The following is a 20,910-nucleotide window of genomic DNA, read 5'->3' as shown; positions in this document are numbered from 1 at the left end:
AAAACCTGTTCAGGTGACGACATCATGAAGCTCATTGAGAGAAGGCCAAAGGTTTGCAGAACTGTCAGCAAAGCAAAGGGTGGCTACTTTCAGGAATCTAAAAGATAGGACATATTTTGAGTTATTTAACATTTTTTTTCTTTGCTACATAATTCCATATATCTTGCTTCATATATCCATTGTCTTCAGTTTGTATCTATAATGTAGAAAGTATTAAAAATAAAGAAAAAACATGAAATGAGAAGGTGTGTCCAAACTTTTGACTGGTAATGTACATACAGTTGTGTGTTTACCCACTTCCTGATTTGATACATTTTGATTTATTTTTTATTTTTTGATAAGTTTGCCGCACTTAAATCTTGTAGATTATCAAACAAAATTACATATTAGACAAAGATAAGACGAGTAAACACGAAATGCAGTTTCTAAATTAAGGCATTTATTATTTAAGGGGAAAGAAGTTGTGAAGTGATCGCCCCCTAAACCTAATAATTGGTTGGGCCAACTATCTATACACCAATAGAAACTGTTTGTTACCCTGTCGTGTGGAACTGTAGTTTTTCTTTCACTAAGCATTTCTCTCTCTGTCTCTGCAGGTCTTCATCATGTACTTCAGGCCAAGCACCTTCAGGTGCATCCTGCTCCGCTGGGTGCGAATGCTTGGTTTCTCCATTGTCTACGGCACAGTCACACTAAAGATGTACAGGTAGGTTAGCACTAATAATAGTCGATACTGACATTTAGTGTAGTTAAAATTAAGTGCTTTTGTTTAATAACTTCTCCTTAAACATCAAAGCACAGTGGTTAATGACTTTGAATAAATGCACAATTTCTTGAAAAATACATGAACTTTACTATAAAATATTTTGTTTATTTTACTGGAAGATATTTTGTATGATCTTTTTCTGGGTATGCTGGAAGGAAATTAGGCCTATTTATAAATCCACAACTGCATTCAGTTATAATTAAATAACATTTGGCTTCAGTGATTACCTACAAATATACGTAAATCTCATATCAAATAATATGAAATTGATCATATTTGTCATATATTTCATACGTTTTTGATACAGACATTACAGGGAGTGCAGAATTATTAGGCAAATGAGTATTTTGTCCACATCATCCTCTTCATGCATGTTGTCTTACTCCAAGCTGTATAGGCTCGAAAGCCTACTACCAATTAAGCATATTAGGTGATGTGCATCTCTGTAATGAGAAGGGGTGTGGTCTAATGACATCAACACCCTATATCAGGTGTGCATAATTATTAGGCAACTTCCTTTCCTTTAGCAAAATGGGTCAAAAGAAGGACTTGACAGGCTCAGAAAAGTCAAAAATAGTGAGATATCTTGCAGAGGGATGCAGCAGTCTTAAAATTGCAAAGCTTCTGAAGCGTGATCATCGAACAATCAAGCGTTTCATTCAAAATAGTCAACAGGGTCGCAAGAAGCGTGTGGAAAAACCAAGGCGCAAAATAACTGCCCATGAACTGAGAAAAGTCAAGCGTGCAGCTGCCAAGATGCCACTTGCCACCAGTTTGGCCATATTTCAGAGCTGCAACATCACTGGAGTGCCCAAAAGCACAAGGTGTGCAATACTCAGAGACATGGCCAAGGTAAGAAAGGCTGAAAGACGACCACCACTGAACAAGACACACAAGCTGAAACGTCAAGACTGGGCCAAGAAATATCTCAAGACTGATTTTTCTAAGGTTTTATGGACTGATGAAATGAGAGTGAGTCTTGATGGGCCAGATGGATGGGCCCGTGGCTGGATTGGTAAAGGGCAGAGAGCTCCAGTCCGACTCAGACGCCAGCAAGGTGGAGGTGGAGTACTGGTTTGGGCTGGTATCATCAAAGATGAGCTTGTGGGGCCTTTTCGGGTTGAGGATGGAGTCAAGCTCAACTCCCAGTCCTACTGCCAGTTTCTGGAAGACACCTTCTTCAAGCAGTGGTACAGGAAGAAGTCTGCATCCTTCAAGAAAACATGATTTTCATGCAGGACAATGCTCCATCACACGCGTCCAAGTACTCCACAGCGTGGCTGGCAAGAAAGGGTATAAAAGAAGAAAAACTAATGACATGGCCTCCTTGTTCACCTGATCTGAACCCATTGAGAACCTGTGGTCCATCATCAAATGTGAGATTTACAAGGAGGGAAAACAGTACACCTCTCTGAACAGTGTCTGGGAGGCTGTGGTTGCTGCTGCACGCAATGTTGATGGTGAACAGATCAAAACACTGACAGAATCCATGGATGGCAGGCTTTTGAGTGTCCTTGCAAAGAAAGGTGGCTATATTGGTCGCTGATTTGTTTTTGTTTTGTTTTTGAATGTCAGAAATGTATATTTGTGAATGTGGAGATGTTATATTGGTTTCACTGGTAAAAGTAAATAATTGAAATGGGTATATATTTGTTTTTTGTTAAGTTGCCTAATAATTATGCACAGTAATAGTCACCTGCACACACAGATATCCCCCTAAAATAGCTAAAACTAAAAACAAACTAAAAACTACTTCCAAAAACATTCAGCTTTGATATTAATGAGTTTTTTGGGTTCATTGAGAACATGGTTGTTGTTCAATAATAAAATTATTCCTCAAAAATACAACTTGCCTAATAATTCTGCACTCCCTGTATTTGTGGTCAAAGAGCAACTTGTATACGATGGTTTCCACATAACATAGTATTTTTGTTTATTATTTAAAATTGAAAACTCAATTGAGTTTTTGGAGTACTGGGGGGGACAATAGATGTCTGTTTTGTTAAAACTATATTATAAAGAGACTATAAAATGATTCATTTCAAAACTAAGCTAAACCACTTGCCTTAAAGACTGTGTAATTTTATGGGAAAAAAAGAGCATATTCCTCTTGAATTTATATGCGTATACTTATCAGCTGAAGTTTGCTAACTTGTACACCGAGCGTGTATCATAAATGGGAAGACTTTATTTCTGATTTCTGTCCTTTCAAATAAACATTGAGTGATTTATTGTGGATTTTCTCAAATCCACAAAGGTCAAAGGTCTACGTTTAAGCTAAATGTATATATACACTCACACTAATATTTGGTTAAACGTCACTTGGCAGGTTTCAAGTTGCACCTTGATCCTGAATCTTTTGATAGCCATCAACAAGTTTCTGGAATAACTTTGGCTGGAGATTTGAACACCCTTCTTGGCAAAATTCATACTGTTCATTTGAATTGGTTGGTGTTCTGTCACAAACCTGGGTTTTAAGCATAGTCCCTAAATTTTCAATAGGGTTGACGCTTGATTAGCTTTGGGAAGTTCATGTGTTAGCTTACTTTCTTAATCCATTCCAAAACCACTTTACATATGTGTTTGGGATCGATATCCTGTTGGAACACCCAATTATGTCCAAGTTTTAACCATCTGCCTGTTTATTTAAGGTAACATTGAATAATTTGTGATAATCAGTGATTCCTGGGTTGTTCCTAAACTTCCTAACCAATCTCTTCTGGGTCTTCTGTCAGACCTTTGCAAAGTGGTGACACATCTGGATGACTAGTACTTATCTACAGTTGTTTGAACTGATGATCTTGAAATCTGCAGTTGTTTAAAAATAGCTCAAAGAGATCTTCCCAGCTTGTATACATCTGCAATTATCTTGGAGAGCAAAAATTCTTCTGTGGATTTTTGTCGAACTTACATTACTTATTCTGAGCCTAATTCCATGACGCTGAGATCAAAAATCTCTCCAGGCAAAGACATCTCTCAAGAAACTTCATATTGAAGTGACATCAAATTCAACACTCAGTCACTGACTTTACTGTTTACTACAAGTTGCAACAGTTTGTCTTTAGTACTCAAATACTGATTTGCTCTTGTTTTGGACCAGAGTACTGAAGGTGTTCCTGTCACGCACAGCCCAGAGAATGCCCTACATGTCCAGCCTCCACTTACTGAGAATTCTGGGAGTGATGCTGATGACAGTCAGCTGGTTCCTGTGTGCATGGACGGTGGGTGTTATGCAGAATCGTGACAGAAACATTCCAGTCTTCATCACAACCAACACACCTGATGGACAGGGCTTCAACATGTGTTACCTTGACCGTTGGGACTACATGATGGCTGTAGGTAAGTAAACTACATGTAAAGAACCTGTTAAGAGTATCAACAGCATCATTAAACATTTAGTAGCTATTACAGGGATTCTATTAAATCTCAAAGTGTACCTATGTCTAAATCTACATACAGTTATGGTAAAAAGAAAGTAAAACCTCTTTTACCTCCAAGTCTTTATGCATAAGGACATAATAAAGATAATCTGATTCATTTTAGGTCTAAGAATTCAGTAAATACTACTTTAGATGTGTCATCATCATAATCAGGCTGGAGCCTAACCCAGCTGTCATAGGGCGAGAGGCGGGGTACACCCTGGACAGGTCACCAGTCTATCACAGGGCTAACACATAATGACAGACAAGCATTCAAACTCACATTCACACCTATGGGCAGGTTTACAACTTTATTATTATAGTTCATTACAAGTCCATTTTTATACTTATTCCTTAAAGCAATAAATTAGACAACAAAGTAGAAGGCAGCGTTGGTACAATAAAATCCAGTGGGCCACACAGGATCACTTTGTCAGCAATTTACTGGGATTATCTAGAGAACTTAAGTTCTAGGTAAAAATAAAAAATTATACATCAGTAAATAGCTGGCCATTAAATTATATGAAACCAGAATATATCTTAAAAAATAAATTCACTGTTGAATAAGCTTAAATGAGACTTCTTTTAATTGCATTCAAGAAAGGTGTTTAAGTTGTCACCAGTATTAAGATCTTTAGCGTACAACATAAAGCACCACAAAACTCCTTTTAGATTGAAGTAAAACCAGTTTCAACATTTGTACTGTGTATTCCTGAACATCCAAGTGATTATAAAGTCTTCTGCTACAGCTGAGCTTCTGTTCCTGTGCTGGGGGAGTTCACTGTGGACTGCTGTAAGGCCAGTACCCTCAGCTTTCCATGAACCTCGTTACATGGGCATCGCCATCCACAATGAGCTGCTTCTCTCCTCTCTGTTCCACCTGTTCCGGTAAACAGTAACCAAGATCACTAAGGTCAATGTGTCTGAAAAGAAAGGCAGTAAAGCTCATCACATCCTCAACAATATATCTGTGTACCATACGAAATAGAAAGCCAACACACACTGACGTGGGATGATTCTATATTTTCTGCCTCCCACAGATTTACCTTTCCGTCTCTTCATCCTGATTGGATGCTGCTGCTCTCCTTCATACACACCCATGTCACCATCACTGTGACACTCGCCCTGCTCTTTGTTCCCAAGGTATTCCACATTTTTATGTCCATAGTGCCAAAGTAAACTAATTAACGCAGCAAATCTTGTCATTAACGTCATTTTTAACAAGATTACCGCTGACAGCACTAGTAAGAATAGAAAAAAGTCATGGAAAATGGATTCGTGCTTTTCTACTCTGAGCAGGCAAAATTCCTTTTACTACAAGCCTCATTCACCCAATCACACACATTCATATATTGTCTAACAGTCACATACACATTCACATGGATGCATCAGGGACAACCCTGTGTTCAGTATCTTGCCCATGGATAGTTCAACATTCAGAGTTGAGTAGCTGGGAATCAAACCACTTATTTTCTGATTGGTTGACATAATGCTGTAAAAATCTAAATGATATCTCACAGTATTCTCAAACTTGTTAGCTTTATCATTTACTACTTTAAGCATGTAACTCCACTTTATGTTAAATATAAGACCTCAGTATATAATGTTAATGATAACTGCTAACTCAGCATGGTCTGGTTCTGCTTGAAAGCCAGCCAGTATGCTAATGTATGCTACATGCTAATGTGTATTAGGCTAGAATGCTACATTTACTTAGATATCATAAAATGTCGGTGGAACTCACCGCTGTCGCCAAGTGCTTACTCATAGGAGTTCGTCTGATTGTTGGGGTTTCCTTTTTATTATTGTAGGTTCTTTGCCTTACAATATGAAACACATAGGTGGTGACTGTTATGATATGGTGCTATATAACTAAAGTTGAATTCAACTGAAGTGAACTGAAGTGGAAAGCCTTCCAATCAGTCCTTCTAGTTAAACAATGTTCAAGACTTCTTTCTGTATGTGTAATTATTACTTATGGATTGTGTTTAGTCAAAACCAGATATCTTACATGTGCTCCTCTCCTATGTGTTCCACAGTTCCTTTATGTATCCAAACCTGGGAGAGAGGAGATTGCAGCAGAGGTGTATGAAGATGAAGTTGACCTGCGGCGCTCTGGCTCCTACCTCAACAGCAGTTTTCACTCTGCATGGAGTGAGCACAGTGTGGACCCTGATGACTTTCGGGTAAACACTGTTGTCCCCACAGAACGATGTTATCACTTTGCAGTAGGGCATAATGTACATAATATGGAAGAAATTCCAAAGGCTACATTTAAAAAAGAAAAAATAATTATCCCTTAATTTTAATTATGTTTACATGTAGATTCAATAAACAAATGGTAAATATGTTATAAATGAAATCATAAAATAACAGTAAATACAGTTAACTGTAGACTGAACATATTTCTATGAACTTTCTCCACCCCTTCAATCCTTTGCTTTAACCTGAACTGTGTTCTTCATACTTAAACTCTTTACCTGTCCTGACTCTCCTTGTCTTTTCCTCTTCTCAATCATTTCAACCTCTATCTCATCAATTCCCTCCCTTCTTCATATGCATCAGGATGAACTGAAGAAATTATATGCCCAGTTAGAAGTCCACAAGACAAAGAAGATGGCTGCAAACAACCCTCATCTACCTAAAAAACGAAGCTCTCGATGTGCACTGGGGAGATCCCTTATAAAACGCATAGCTGAAATCCCAGAAACGATGAGCCGCCAGTGCAGCCGTGAGGAGAAAGATGGATCCTTCCGCAGTAGAAGTGGGAATCATTCTGACTCTTTTAGAAGGTCTACAGAGACGGTCAGTATCAGTTACAGAAGTTCAATGAAGTCAGCATCTCTATCACCATCACCATCCATGCGGAAGTCGCAAAGTGATCATCACTATGTCAGGGAACGAGACTCTTTGCACACCTCCACATTAAGGGCCAATACTGTGAAGAGATCCTCACAGCGATCTGAGACAGACTCCTTGGATATACCACCAGGGGTCTGTAAGTCAGCCAGTGCCCAGAATCTGACGATTGATACCAATCTCTTGCATCCTGATCACAACAGACTTCATAAATCTTGGAGCCTAACCTCAGCTACCAGCCATTCTATGGAGAATATACCCAAGGTTAACAGAGCCAACACAGTGAGGTCGAGGCCAAGCCTTTCTATAAGTGACCAGACCAGGAGTGCTCTCAAATCTGAGTCATTTGACAAGGCTGAAATCTGTCCTTGGGAGGTGGAGCCAGAACAGTCAAGTGACAAGAACCAGAAGCATGTCACATATGCAAACTCTGGGGATGATGAGGAGCAAAGGCCACCATCTCCACTTGCACTTATCTGTCCTTGGGACCATTTGCCACCTGTAGAAAAGAAGTCTTCTGTGGACAAAGGCCTACAAGGTGAAACCGAGTCCCCCAAGTCTACCGTGTCTACAAGTGCACCTGGTTCTCCAAGACCAAAGGTTGCAAAGGATCAGCGTGTTTTCTCTTTCCGCACCACTACAACCGCTAAGTGGCTGACTGTGAAAACATTGATGGGATCAATTGATGCAGCTAGCAGGTCCAGCAAGGATGGAAGCTTAAATAGAGAAGATTCTGTTTCGCAAAAAAGTCAGGAAAGTGCTTCAACAACACCAAGGTCGGGAACATCAAGACATCCTAGCATTGAAAAGAGGTCACTCCAGAAAAGAAGCATGACAACAGCAGATGGAAAACCATGTCTTGTTAAGCAGAATGCAGTCAGACTCTCTTCTGGGGATTCCTCTGACAGAAGCCCACGAAGGCTTGTAATTGTAAAATCTTCCATCCATCCATGTGATTCAGAAGATATGCAAAAAGATGGGACATATGAACATGTGCTTTTGTCGAGGCAGAGTAGTAAACGTAGTAGTATAAGTTCTATAAGCAGCTCCAGAACCCCTTCAACTCACAGAAGAGGTAGTTATCGAATTACTCCAACCCGTAATGTTCCTCATACAGATGTATGTTCATGGGATAGTGCTAGTGGAGAGGGACCAAAGAAGCAGCAGAGCATTAAAGCAGATATCTGCCCTTGGGAATCACAGGTATCTGAACGATCTAACGTATGTCCTTGGGAATCTCAAGAGCAAGCAAACATGAGAAGACGAGGAAGTGGTCATGGAGAAATGGGTCCTTTGGAATCTCAGAATATTCCAGTTGTTTCTCACACTATCCTTTCTAAAGATTTACAGGCACAGCAACCTTCAAAAGGCATATTAAACATATGTCCCTGGGAGACTTCAGAGTCTCCCCAGCCTTCAGTAATACAAAATAATGAATACGCTAATGTTTGTCCGTGGGATGTGCAGGACAAGGTCGAAGGTGTATACGAAAATTTAAATCCTTTAGAAAACAGGGGAACACTGACAGTGCCCCTTCAGCGAGAGGTCATGAAAGCTGCAATCTATCCTGGTGCATCAAGTAATGAGCAACATTACCATGCAATATCACCTGCCTCAAACTGGGGTAAACACATAAACAAAACAGCAGCAAGTTCTCCATGGGATTTCCCTGATCCCCCGACAATCAAGGAAAATATTTGCCCATGGGAAGGCAGTAACACGGAGCAGACAAATACAGAATCAACTCCACAAATGACAATAAAGGTACATATTTGTCCCTGGGAAAGTGAACAAGACAATCCAGAAAATTTAGAAATAGATACCTCACTTTTGAAAGCTACTTCAGAACATACTGATGAAAAAGACAGCACAAGAGTTAATGTATGCCCCTGGGATACAGCACTACCTGAAAAAACTGCAGCGACCAAAACAATGTCTCAAGAACTTAAAAGGCCAGCAGAGGTTTGTCCATGGGAAATTGAGGAACCAGAATCAGGAAAGCCAGAGATCCCCAAAATATCAGAGAGCACCGCTCGAGCAAATGTTTGTCCATGGGAAACAGGTGAAGTAGGGCGAGTTAAAACTGAAACATCAAACGCATCTGATAAACTACAAAGGAAGGGCACTTACCAGGAAAATGTTTGTCCAATGAAAACAGAAACCCCCAAAGTTCTGAAAAAGCAAGACAGCACAAGGGAAGATGTTTGTCCATGGGAGACTGAAGACACTAAGGCTGCCAAAAAGAATGATAGCATTAAAGAAAATGTTTGTCCATGGGAGACTGAAGAACCAAAAATTCTCCAAAAACAAGATAGTGCTCTGGCAAATGTTTGTCCGTGGGAGACTGAAGACACTACGGCTGCCAAAAAGAACGATAGCATTAAAGAAAATATTTGTCCATGGGAGACTGAAGAACCAAAAGTTCTTAAAAAACAAGATAGCACTCAGACAGATGTTTGTCCGTGGGAAACAGAAGAACCAAAACTTCTCCAAAAACAAGATAGTGCTCTGGCAAATGTTTGTCCATGGGAAACTGATGAAACCGTCCAAAAGAAAAGTAGCACTGGAGCAGGTGAAGACAAAAATGATATTCCCAACAGTGACAAGGATGTCATAGAAAGTCAGAGCTGCCTTAGTGTCGAAGAGACTCCAGCAGACACAAGCCCTGAGCAAACAGATGAGTCTAAAGCAAACTTAGCCCTGGGCAGGCGAGATGCTCTGTGCCCTTGGGAGATGTTAAGGAGCACATCTGGCTCATTCACTGACAATGCGTCAGATATCTTTACATGGGAGCCTGAGAATATTCCAGAGGAAGACGAAGAGGACGATGCCGAGTGTGCTGCTGAAGCTCTTGTATTCCCACCTGACCTATAGCTTTATACTTTTGTAGCTACTGTAGGCTCAGCTATAGAAGAGCTTCCCTGCAGCTGGCAAAAGCAAAATTTCTTTCTGATGGATTATTAAACAATAATTAAAGAGCAGACTTAATTAATGAAATTTGACAAACAGCCGGGCCATGCCCACATGTCTAAAAACCAGGAAGGCTAGACTTGGCTGGACACTCCAAGTTGTGCAGACCTGACTGAAAATACATTTTGTAATGCACGTATAGAAGATTTATGTACCCCATATATTTAACACAAAAAAGATTTTTTTTTTTTTTTTTTTTTTTTAATTTTTTAGAAGGGCATGTAAAGCAATTAGCTGAAGTCCAATGTCTTTGTTTCTGTCCCCCATATTAAATGCAAATGATTTTGTGCGTCTTTGAGTGACATCACTCAATTTTGCCATGAGATCAGTATATTGATGGCTGAGCTAAAATTATTACAAAAGCTGAAGTTAAGTCAGCACTACTCTAAAACAAAAGTACAACAGAGGGTGTCTACAGATAAGAGACTTTGGAATACTCCTGCCCCGTATAAAGATACACCAGACAACTCAAAATTCCTTAAAAAAATCATTTGTTCAAACTAAAATAAAATACAAACTGTCAAGCAGGAATACAATGGACACAGTTACATTTCAAACGTATTGATAAAACTATGCATACTTTTTTGTTTGGGTGACTCATTTCCCGACTAAATACTAGTGTTTACTATTAAAGTGGACCGACTATGCTTTTATTTTCTGTCACGCTCACTGCCACAGTGGTAGCTGCTCATATTTGAACACAAAGTTTTTAATGGTGTGTGAAAATTATTCTGTGAGTCAATAGCTTGGTTTCAGACAGTTCTATCTACTGTGCTCATTATTTGATATAATTGACAGGGAATATCCCTAATGTGGTCACCTCAGGCACCCACCAACTGTTTATACCTTCTGTTGTTGAGGAGCAACTAATCAAAAGGAAGATGGTCTAAAAAGATAGGAAATAAAGATAAAATGGCTTGTTTCACACGGTGAATGAACTTAATCTGAACTCCGAGTCAAACTCCAGTCCAAGAAAAACATATGAAAAACATAGCAATCACCACAGAGCTGTTGTGTAATCACCTTTTGAAAACACTGCAGCTATTTGATAAGGCTGATTACTTTTTAAGCACAAATGACTTAAGCCAAAAGTGGTTTGCACCACAGTAGTACATATTCCTTGGTTGTTTAACAGATCTTCACAATATTTTTTCTTTAAAGACAACATCTTATGATTATCAGATGGTCATCATTAGCTAATCACTTCTTTACATCAAACAATGCTTTTAATCTCAGTGTGTGACATTAGTGAATGTTACTTTACGTTCTGAATCACTTCTCACAGATTTCAGAGTCAGCTTCCAAGTTAAAAAATAGTAATATGTGGTCAATTCTGGACTTTAAATATCAGCAGTTGTCAGTTAAGATGTAATTTAGCTGCATGTCCATGCCAGCAAATATTGTTTGAAATTCATTGATGGTTATCATCAGACTTTCTGCTGCTACAGTGTCATACAGTGATTTTATTGTTAAACTCCAACTGTTGGCTCCAAGTCTTTTTTTGTCAGTGGACTGACCTAGTTTTGTAAGCAATGTTTGTGTTTTTGTTTGTTTTTTTTAATGAGTGTACTGTAAATTGTTGGCTACATACACACACATATATATATATATATATATATATATATATATATATATATATATATATAACACATCTTAATTTGTGCTTACAGTAATTTGTGCAAAGAAAACCAGGTGAGACACTTTCTCATATTTCCTGAGTATATCCATCGCAGAAATAAATTACTCAATTTCTGTACATCTGACCATTTTATTTCTTACATGTGCACAATAAATTTAATAAAACAATGATTTTGAGACAAAACCATCATGAAAAGAAGGTTTTATTGGCTTTCTGTGCAGCAGTATCTAAAATTCACCTGCTGCTTCCAGTGCCTCAACAACCAAAGTCATTTTACAAACAGAAACGAGCCTCACAGGGAAGCCTGGTTTCCTGCCAAAGTGGACAAATTATAACCAGCCACAGCCAACTTTTAAACAACATTTGGCCCATGACTAACACAGTCCACCTGTGGTTTGATGAAAGGTGCACCGCCCCCTGGTGGCTCATTTATACCACTGTACTGCCTCTGGTTTAGGAACTTCATAGTTGAGGGCATCAAATTCTTCCCCTGGCTTCAGCTCTGGACCAGGAATCATGACCGTCTAGAAGAAGAAAACAAAGTGGAATCTTATTTAAATGTTGGTGAAGTCCAAAAGCCTTCTACAGAACGTGTACTAGCATATTTTGTTCCAACAGCAATCAACTTTTAAGATCAGAACAGCAGAAAGGTTTCATAAAAAGAAAAATAAACTTCTCTAGTTTACCTGTAATGTTTGCTCATGAAAACAATCTTTAGATTCTCTATCACAGAAAGTGGGGGGAAAAAAAGCTTTCCATAATTTTTTTTAGAACTACAGAGTATTTAAGATAGATAGATATACACTAAACACAAGAGCTGCAAATTAAAATCAGATTGTATTTGGTTTGAGTTCATGGACTAAATGCAAGGACGCGTTTCACTGACAGATTGTGACTGACAGAAGGCAGACACATACGAAGCTGTATGATCAAAGCTAAAATAATTTATCTGTCGCTGACTGAGGAATGGCAAATGTCTCAGTCAGTGACTATATACTAGAATCAGAATTTATTAGAATATTATAATTAGAATAAAAGGTATATACAGTAACTGATTCCAATTTTATCATGAATCTCTAGTAAAGACTGATCAGATTCTGATAAATCACTTGAGGCATAGTTCTTTTTATTATAACAACATAGATTTCCTTTGCTTTCTTGCCCTGAAGCCCAAATAAGAGACAGACACTAATTGTTCACAGCTGATCACCACAATCTCCTATCGACAGATGAATTAGAATGAGGAGTTTAGTAAATCATCTTCACATCACATCATGGGTTTTTTGACTATGACTAACGCTTTTTTTGCAGAGCTCTGATGCTGATGGAAGAGTAAAAAACACCTTCCAGGCAACATTACAGCTCCGTCTGCCACATATATCTGAGCCACAGCAGGGACTGACTCATATATTTAAGGTGATTACATTCTCAGTTCTCAGCAGTGATGCATTTAATGCAAGCCATCTCCTGTGTCACTCTCACTTTGCGAAGGTTTCTGTAGACTTAACACAACCTCCTGGTTTGTTTTTTCTCTACTGAATCTCCCTGAAACGTTCATGTGGGAGCAACTTGTAACAGATTCACCTTGATGCAGCAGATCACCAGGTTTAAATTCCAGGTGACAGGAGTGGTAATTATTAACTACCTTTTACTCAAAACACTGTTCTACAGTATATTTCAGTAGAGCTGCAATTTTATTTACTTGCATTATCTTTTGAGACAAATTACATTTAGCAAGCAAAATAAGACTGTCTGCCATGTAAAAAGATTTCAACCTGTTATGATGCAGCCTACGACTGCCTAATTTCATCTAGTTGTATGAATGTAGAATTGGGGGTGATACAAGGAAATCATCTCCCGAAGTCTTTAGAACAGATCCAGCTCAAACAGCAGAACAGCATCTCCTCTGATAACAATTGACGAGGCAGCTATCTGACATTAGAGCCTTTTTTTCCTGAAAATGTCAAAAAATGTGGATATCCTTTAGATACAGTTGACTGCCTTTCTTGTTTTCTTTGTTGAGTAAGGCCAGAAGAAGCCACACATAAGATGCATTTAAACAGCTTGTTTAACATGACTGGCGATTGTCATTTTTGTCCTGGGTGGTGGTTTTTCAGCCACTGAAGAGGCAGCATTTGTAAATATTAGCAACGTTTAGTCACTGACAGCTAGAAAGATACTAAAATTGAATGGAAGTCCTCCCTTGGTCTTCATTGGTGCTCCATATCACAGTGTGACACTAATTTTGGATAGATGAAATGTATAGTAGTGTATGCTTTCAAGGCTCTAGTCTGCCAGGTCCATGAAAACGGAGCTTAAATTGCAGAATACAAGACCCTGAAAAGTGCAGAGTGTTTCATGATAGAGGTCAGGAATAAAATTTAGTGTGAGATGAAACTTTTTTTTATGGAAGGCTGAAGGCTATTCAAAAAGGACAGAGAAGTATTATATTTAAGCGAAAGAAAGAAAAAAATATCAAAAAGCTTGCAATGGCTAACAGATTTTGTCTGCCTTGTTCATGTGCCCATTAAAGTGAAGTATGAACAGGCCAGTTAATAACAGTATTTTAATTAGCATTTGACAGGGGGAGAGCCTTGGACCTCTGCCTTTTTCTTACTAAAAGATAAATGTTTAGAGTAGAGGGTCACCTTAATAATTGGATCCTTGGCAGGGGCCCAAGATGGCACTATTTTTCCATGTAACCGCCACCGGCCGTAGGGGTTGATGAGATGCCTTTCTATGACCAGGTACTCCAATACATCCTTTGGCTGCTCCTCACTTCCCAGCATTAACCTCCCGAAGCGGTCATAGATTGCCAGAGTCTGCACACAGACACAGACAGAGGTAAATTCAATTAGTAATCTTAACACTAATTTTAACATGAACAAACCTGACATGCAAATCGAACCCTGCTTTTGATTTTTATTTTAGATCGCTCCCACAAACACAGTTGTTGTGGGACACACAGATTCCAAAGCAACTCTAAAAACTGGCTGCAGGGCTACTGGTTTCATTTTAACTCAGATAAAAATATTAAATTTGTCCCAGAAGGGGCATTTGAAAGCTGACAGACAGTTAAAAATAAGAGCTGAATTACAGAAGGAGTAACTGACCAACAACACTGAAACCTACAAAAAAGACATGCAATCTTAAAATGTGTGTGTTCACAAGTCAAATGGCTTCTGGAATAAAACAAAATCTGCTTTTGCTCGTTTTATTTACTGACAGGGCCAAAAAGGTCGCTTTTATGTCATCTTTCAACAAGCCAATATAAAATGCTTTATGTTACTGTCATGAACCAAACAGCAGAAGGCAATGTGATAACATACGCAGAACAGTTTTTCAAAGAAAGTCCAATAAAATACAAGATTAAAAATATAAACATGTCAAACAAGGGAGTATATATGAGATAAAAACCGTAACATACCAGAGCAGTTCAACTGTTTCTAATGTAACTACATTAAATATGTTGATGTGTTTTGCCTGTAGTCACAGAGCTGAGGTTAACAGCATCTCAGAAGTGATTCGTGTCCTTCTGACAAAGGGATACGTTCAGTGAGTGAGGAACAAAACACTAAGATATTTACTTGCTCAAAACTGTTCTGGACAATCTCACACACATGAAAACACCAACACACACAAGCACACACAAATACTCATATTATACTGTACCTGCTTGGAGTGCATGCGAACCGTCACCTGCCCATACAGGTTGCCTTTGGAGACCATGTCAGGGCAGCGGGCATGGACCACTCTGGGTGGCTCCAGGGACTCCACAAACCTCCAGCGGATCGTCTTGTATCGGTTACCCCTTGTCATCTCCTGAACACAATGCAGCCGAACAGAAAGTTGAGTACAATAAAACAAAGAACTGAATTATCTCAAGGATCATCAAAGGATAAACTTACAGGATAACACCTCTCAGTCACCAAAGAGTGAAGTTTCTCCTTGTTGAACCTGAAATTCAGACATAAGATTTGAATCTTCGTCTCTAAAACTGAAGCCAGAGTTTTCATGACATGTTGCTTTACTGTGCATCAGCCTCTCGTATCTTTGTACATATATCTCATATACAGCTAGTAAAATGTATCACCAAAATAATTGTCCTCACTGAGTAAATGTGTTCTTCAAAAAAAAAGAAAAAATGTGATAGTTGTTGGTGGCAAGTCACTTGCTCTCAGAAACTGCTGATATACTGGGATTTTCCCACAGAATCATCTCCAAGGTTTACAGGGAACATCCAGTGAGCAGTCGTGCCATTTACCTCTGTCCTCTGCCATCAACTAGGCATGCTCAACGTTTAAACTACCCGAGTATCTTCGCTAACCACGACCATCCATGATTTATGAGCACAGGGTATCCATTTCCTGATGGCTGCTTCAAGCAGGGTAACACATGTCATGAAACTATCTCAAACTTGTTACTTGAGCATGAGTGAGTTAACTATACTTGAATGACCTCTGCAGTGAATAGCTCTCAATCTAATGGAGCTCCTTTGAGATGTAGTGGAATGGGAGATGCATATCATAGATGTGCAGTCGACAAATCCGCAGCAACTATGCGACGATATGGTCAACATGGACCCAAATCTCAGAGGAAGGTTTGCAGCACCTTGTTGAATTTGTGCCAAAGACTTTAAGTCAGGTCTGAAGGCAAAAGGGGTCCAAGGCAGTACTAAAAAGGTGTACCTAATGAAGTGTCTGATGATGGTCTACAGATTTGGTTTGATTACTGTAAATGTGTATCATAACTATCATAATTCATTGTAATGTACTTTGGCTTACCACGATAACCTGCTTATCACTACAGATTGTTTCATTATCAGAGCTGAAGGCTGCCTGAGTGCGTCTCTCACCTATAAAAATGTGCCACAGTAATAAACACTCCTTGTCAGTTGACTATGTGAGGTGAGACAGGGGTTTATTTTCTTACTGTGTCAGGGCGTGGTGAGCTTCAATAAAGATTTCTTGAGCTTTCTCTGCAAAATCCTTTGTTGTGAACACGGAATCGTGCTCTTTGATTTTACGAATCCTGAAAGAACAAGAATACAGTTAGTTCACCATAAGATATTCAATGAATTCAATCAAACAGCTGGATTGAGAAGAGAATCTTACGCCAGCTGTGAGGCGGCACTTTGTCGTATCTGCTCAGTACGTTGTTTCAGGCCTTCTTTAGACAGAGTGGAAAGACGAGCATCACCCTCTGGGGGTATGTAGGGGTCGAAGATTCCCGCTGGTAAAGAAAGCAGACATGACTGATCAGCCAGTGTGAAGCCTCCAAGCAGGAAAATGTTTCAAAATAAATCATTCCTGCTGACTGATTTAGCAAGAACAATACATAACCCTACTTAGAGCACTAAAACCCTCTGTTTAGCTTCTGTGTGGCACTAACATCTTATTCAGGACACTTAACAGCACCTATTCCTGGATATAAAAATACATCCATCCATTCACTTCCGCTTCTCCTTTTTCAGGGTCGCGGGGGGCGCTGGAGCCTATCCCAGCTGTCATGGGGCGAGAGGCGGGGTACACCCTGGACAGGTCGCCAGTCTGTCGCAGGGCCAACACACAAGGACAGACAACCATTCACACTCACATTCGCTCGCACATTCACACCTAGTGGCAATTTGGTTTATCCAATTAACCTATCCCCACAAGTTGCATGTCTTTGGACGGTGGGAGGAAGCCGAGTACCGGAGAGAACCCACGCAAACACGGGAGAACATGCAAACTCCACACAGAAAGACCCCGGCCTGATGTTGGAATTGAACTCAGGACCTTCTTGCTGTGCGGCAACAGTGCTAACCACCGTGCCACCGTGCTGCCCAAATAAAAATACATTTAGTATTAAATAATAAAAAATAAACATACATTTTTCAAATTCTTTGTTAAACAACCACAGACAGACATAGCCAGGGCTGGACTGATAATCTGGCATACTGGGTCTATCTGATGGACTGACCCATGGATCAATATCATTTTTATTTATTTTTTTGGTCAACAGACAGACCAGGAGTCGCGCGCTGTCCCTACAAGCAATGACAGCAGACCATTCGTTCATTTTCATTAGTGACCATGGATTCAACTTTCTTAAAGCAACTAGCCCCTCCCCTACCTTTCCTGTGCACCCATTTACTTAGGCCTGGGTATCGTCACTAATTTCTATAACCGATTCAATTCTGATTCACAAGGTCCCAATTCGATTGGACTCAATTTTGACTCAATCAGAAATATTATAATTCTGATCATTTAAAAGTACATATCCATATTTTTAAATCTATGTACAAAAACAAAGCTGACACTTGTGAGACTTCAGAGGTGGAAGCATCACAGCAGTGATGCAGTAAAAGTTACTTAACCGCCTTAAAAAATATTCTGCAGTAGATCAAAAACGTAAGAAAACCATGAATCACCATATGAACATTACCTGATGCTGCTGAAGTGAAGCAGAACAAAGTTACAGAGGTTTTGTTAGAGACACAGCTAAGCGCTTTGCAATTTGGCACAATTTTAAAAAGTTTACATTTTGTTTCGATATTGAACAGCAGAAATGAGGCTTTCTTGTCGGGTGTCATTTTTGATAAAAAAACAAAAAACAAAAAACATCCGACAGCACCTTATACAGCGGTAGACTGGTGCATAATAAGCAAGCAAAAAATGCAGAAAACAGAGATTTTTGATGGGGAAACTGGTCTTTAAGTACACTGAGATAGAGCTGTGCAGGGAGTGTGATTTTATTTTGGGGAAGCAAAACAGCAAAAGTACGAGAGAATTCATGACGATGTTTTTCAACGTGAAGCATAGTTTTGATCTTCTTTTGCTGCTGGTTCAGTGAATTTTGATTTAATTAACCAATATCGCATTAGAAGAATTCAGAATATGTAATCTTGTACTTGTAATCTCTGTTTTTTCTTAGCTATGAGCAAATGAAACAATCAGGACCATCTTCACATTTTTACCCAGAACTTTTATCGACTGAAATATGCCAGAAAATTAACCTTTACCTTTATGTCTAGTTATATGGTCTCTATATAATCGATTGTTGTATGTAAAGACGATGATGATGCTGTCACACCTAATTAGTAAAAGAAATGTAAACATAAAATATTGAATACTTATCTAAAAACAGTTCTATGACATGAACTCCAGTGTCTGAAGCAGGGAGGAAATGAATTATAGAATGGTCATGTGTATTTTCAAACTGTTAGCTCAGCATGCCAGATTCCTTTTCAACATCATCTGTTACTGATCCTAATTTCACGTCGTATCTACAGATTACAGAACATTCAACAGCCAGTTAATGAAAACTTCTTCTGTTTTGAGGGCCAAAGCTCCCAAAGCTAAAACTATTTAAACATAATGCCCTTGAATTAAGAAATAAAGGTTTTTCCTCACTTCACTGTTATGTTGTACAATTTTTCAGTGCATGTTTACACACAGTGTTATAATAAACTCTATAAAATGCAACAATAAATAGAGTTTAATTTGAGATGTTTTACTTTCCATCTAATTGTTTTAATGCCTGTTTTTTATGTTACAGTAGTTTATGCCACTTAGATGTCTTCATTCACTTTTATAAAAAAATGTTTTTACTTTTTTCTTTTACAATTATTATTTTCACGTAGCCGTCCCTCCCTGAGCCTAATTGGAGGTTTATTCCTGTTAAAAGGGAGTTTTTCCTTACCACTGTCACCAAGGAAGTCACAGGGGGTCATCTGATTATTGAGGTTTTCTCTGTATTATTGTATGGGTTTTATCTCACAATATAAAGTCACTGTTATTATGATTTGGTGCTACATAAATTGAAGTGAACTGAATTGAAATTGAATTGTTATTAATTCTAGGGTTGTTGTTTTTTTTCATTTTTATTCATTTATATATATGTTTGTTTTGGGTAGTTTTAGTCCATAAGTAATAAGTAAGGAAGTACAGGGAGTGCAGAATTATTAGGCAAATGAGTATTTTGTCCACATCATCCTCTTCATGCATGTTGTCTTACTCCAAGCTGTATAGGCTCGAAAGCCTACTACCAATTAAGCATATTAGGTGATGTGCATCTCTGTAATGAGAAGGGGTGTGGTCTAATGACATCAACACCCTATATCAGGTGTGCATAATTATTAGGCAACTTCCTTTCCTTTGGCAAAATGGGTCAAAAGAAGGACTTGACAGGCTCAGAAAAGTCAAAAATAGTGAGATATCTTGCAGAGGGATGCAGCAGTCTTAAAATTGCAAAGCTTCTGAAGCGTGATCATCGAACAATCAAGCGTTTCATTCAAAATAGTCAACAGGGTCGCAAGAAGCGTGTGGAAAAACCAAGGCGCAAAATAACTGCCCATGAACTGAGAAAAGTCAAGCGTGCAGCTGCCAAGACGCCACTTGCCACCAGTTTGGCCATATTTCAGAGCTGCAACATCACTGGAGTGCCCAAAAGCACAAGGTGTGCAATACTCAGAGACATGGCCGAGGTAAGAAAGGCTGAAAGACCACCACCACTGAACAAGACACACAAGCTGAAACGTCAAGACTGGGCCAAGAAATATCTCAAGACTGATTTTTCTAAGGTTTTATGGACTGATGAAATGAGAGTGAGTCTTGATGGGCCCGTGGCTGGATTGGTAAAGGGCAGAGAGCTCCAGTCCGACTCAGACGCCAGCAAGGTGGAGGTGGAGTACTGGTTTGGGCTGGTATCATCAAAGATGAGCTTGTGGGGCCTTTTCGGGTTGAGGATGGAGTCAAGCTCAACTCCCAGTCCTACTGCCAGTTTCTGGAAGACACCTTCTTCAAGCAGTGGTACAGGAAGAAGTCTGCATCCTTCAAGAAAAACATGATTTTCATGCAGGACAATGCTCCATCACACGTGTCCAAGTACTCCACAGCGTGGCTGGCAAGAAAGGGTATAAAAGAAGAAAAACTAATGACATGGCCTCCTTGTTCACCTGATCTGAACCCATTGAGAACCTGTGGTCCATCATCAAATGTGAGATTTACAAGGAGGGAAAACAGTACACCTCTCTGAACAGTGTCTGGGAGGCTGTGGTTGCTGCTGCACGCAATGTTGATGGTGAACAGATCAAAACACTGACAGAATCCATGGATGGCAGGCTTTTGAGTGTCCTTGCAAAGAAAGGTGGCTATATTGGTCGCTGATTTGTTTTTGTTTTGTTTTTGAATGTCAGAAATGTATATTTGTGAATGTGGAGATGTTATATTGGTTTCACTGGTAAAAATAAATAATTGAAATGGGTATATATTTGT

General features: G+C 39.2%; 2 protein-coding genes across 3 annotated transcripts in view; one reads left to right on the top strand and one right to left on the bottom strand.

Annotated features, from left to right (window-relative positions):
* The window catches only part of gpr179 (G protein-coupled receptor 179), a 31,680-nt gene extending 24,613 nt beyond the window's left edge, over positions 1 to 7,067 (top strand). The window contains exons 6-11 of the mRNA XM_039613153.1: positions 597 to 706; positions 3,867 to 4,105; positions 4,935 to 5,073; positions 5,226 to 5,328; positions 6,225 to 6,413; positions 6,975 to 7,067. Coding sequence (XP_039469087.1) covers positions 597 to 706; positions 3,867 to 4,105; positions 4,935 to 5,073; positions 5,226 to 5,328; positions 6,225 to 6,413; positions 6,975 to 7,067 — 873 coding nt within the window. The remainder of the gene's footprint in view (positions 1 to 596; positions 707 to 3,866; positions 4,106 to 4,934; positions 5,074 to 5,225; positions 5,329 to 6,224; positions 6,414 to 6,974) is intronic.
* A 4,695-nt stretch (positions 7,068 to 11,762) lies between these two features.
* The window catches only part of mrpl45 (mitochondrial ribosomal protein L45), a 15,822-nt gene continuing 6,674 nt past the window's right edge, over positions 11,763 to 20,910 (bottom strand). For both annotated transcript variants that reach the window (XM_031741338.2, XM_039613718.1), the window contains exons 4-9: positions 16,768 to 16,885; positions 16,586 to 16,684; positions 15,562 to 15,610; positions 15,326 to 15,475; positions 14,302 to 14,475; positions 11,763 to 12,177 (exon numbers count right to left, since the gene is read on the bottom strand). In XM_031741338.2, the coding sequence (XP_031597198.1) occupies positions 12,079 to 12,177; positions 14,302 to 14,475; positions 15,326 to 15,475; positions 15,562 to 15,610; positions 16,586 to 16,684; positions 16,768 to 16,885 (689 nt within the window). In that variant the 3' untranslated portion in view covers positions 11,763 to 12,078. The remainder of the gene's footprint in view (positions 12,178 to 14,301; positions 14,476 to 15,325; positions 15,476 to 15,561; positions 15,611 to 16,585; positions 16,685 to 16,767; positions 16,886 to 20,910) is intronic.

Source organism: Oreochromis aureus, linkage group 6, assembly GCF_013358895.1.
Source record: "Oreochromis aureus strain Israel breed Guangdong linkage group 6, ZZ_aureus, whole genome shotgun sequence".
Taxonomy (NCBI): Eukaryota; Metazoa; Chordata; class Actinopteri; order Cichliformes; family Cichlidae; genus Oreochromis; species Oreochromis aureus.
Note: the sequence above shows the minus strand (reverse complement) of the source record. Positions and strands in the feature narration are given on the sequence as shown.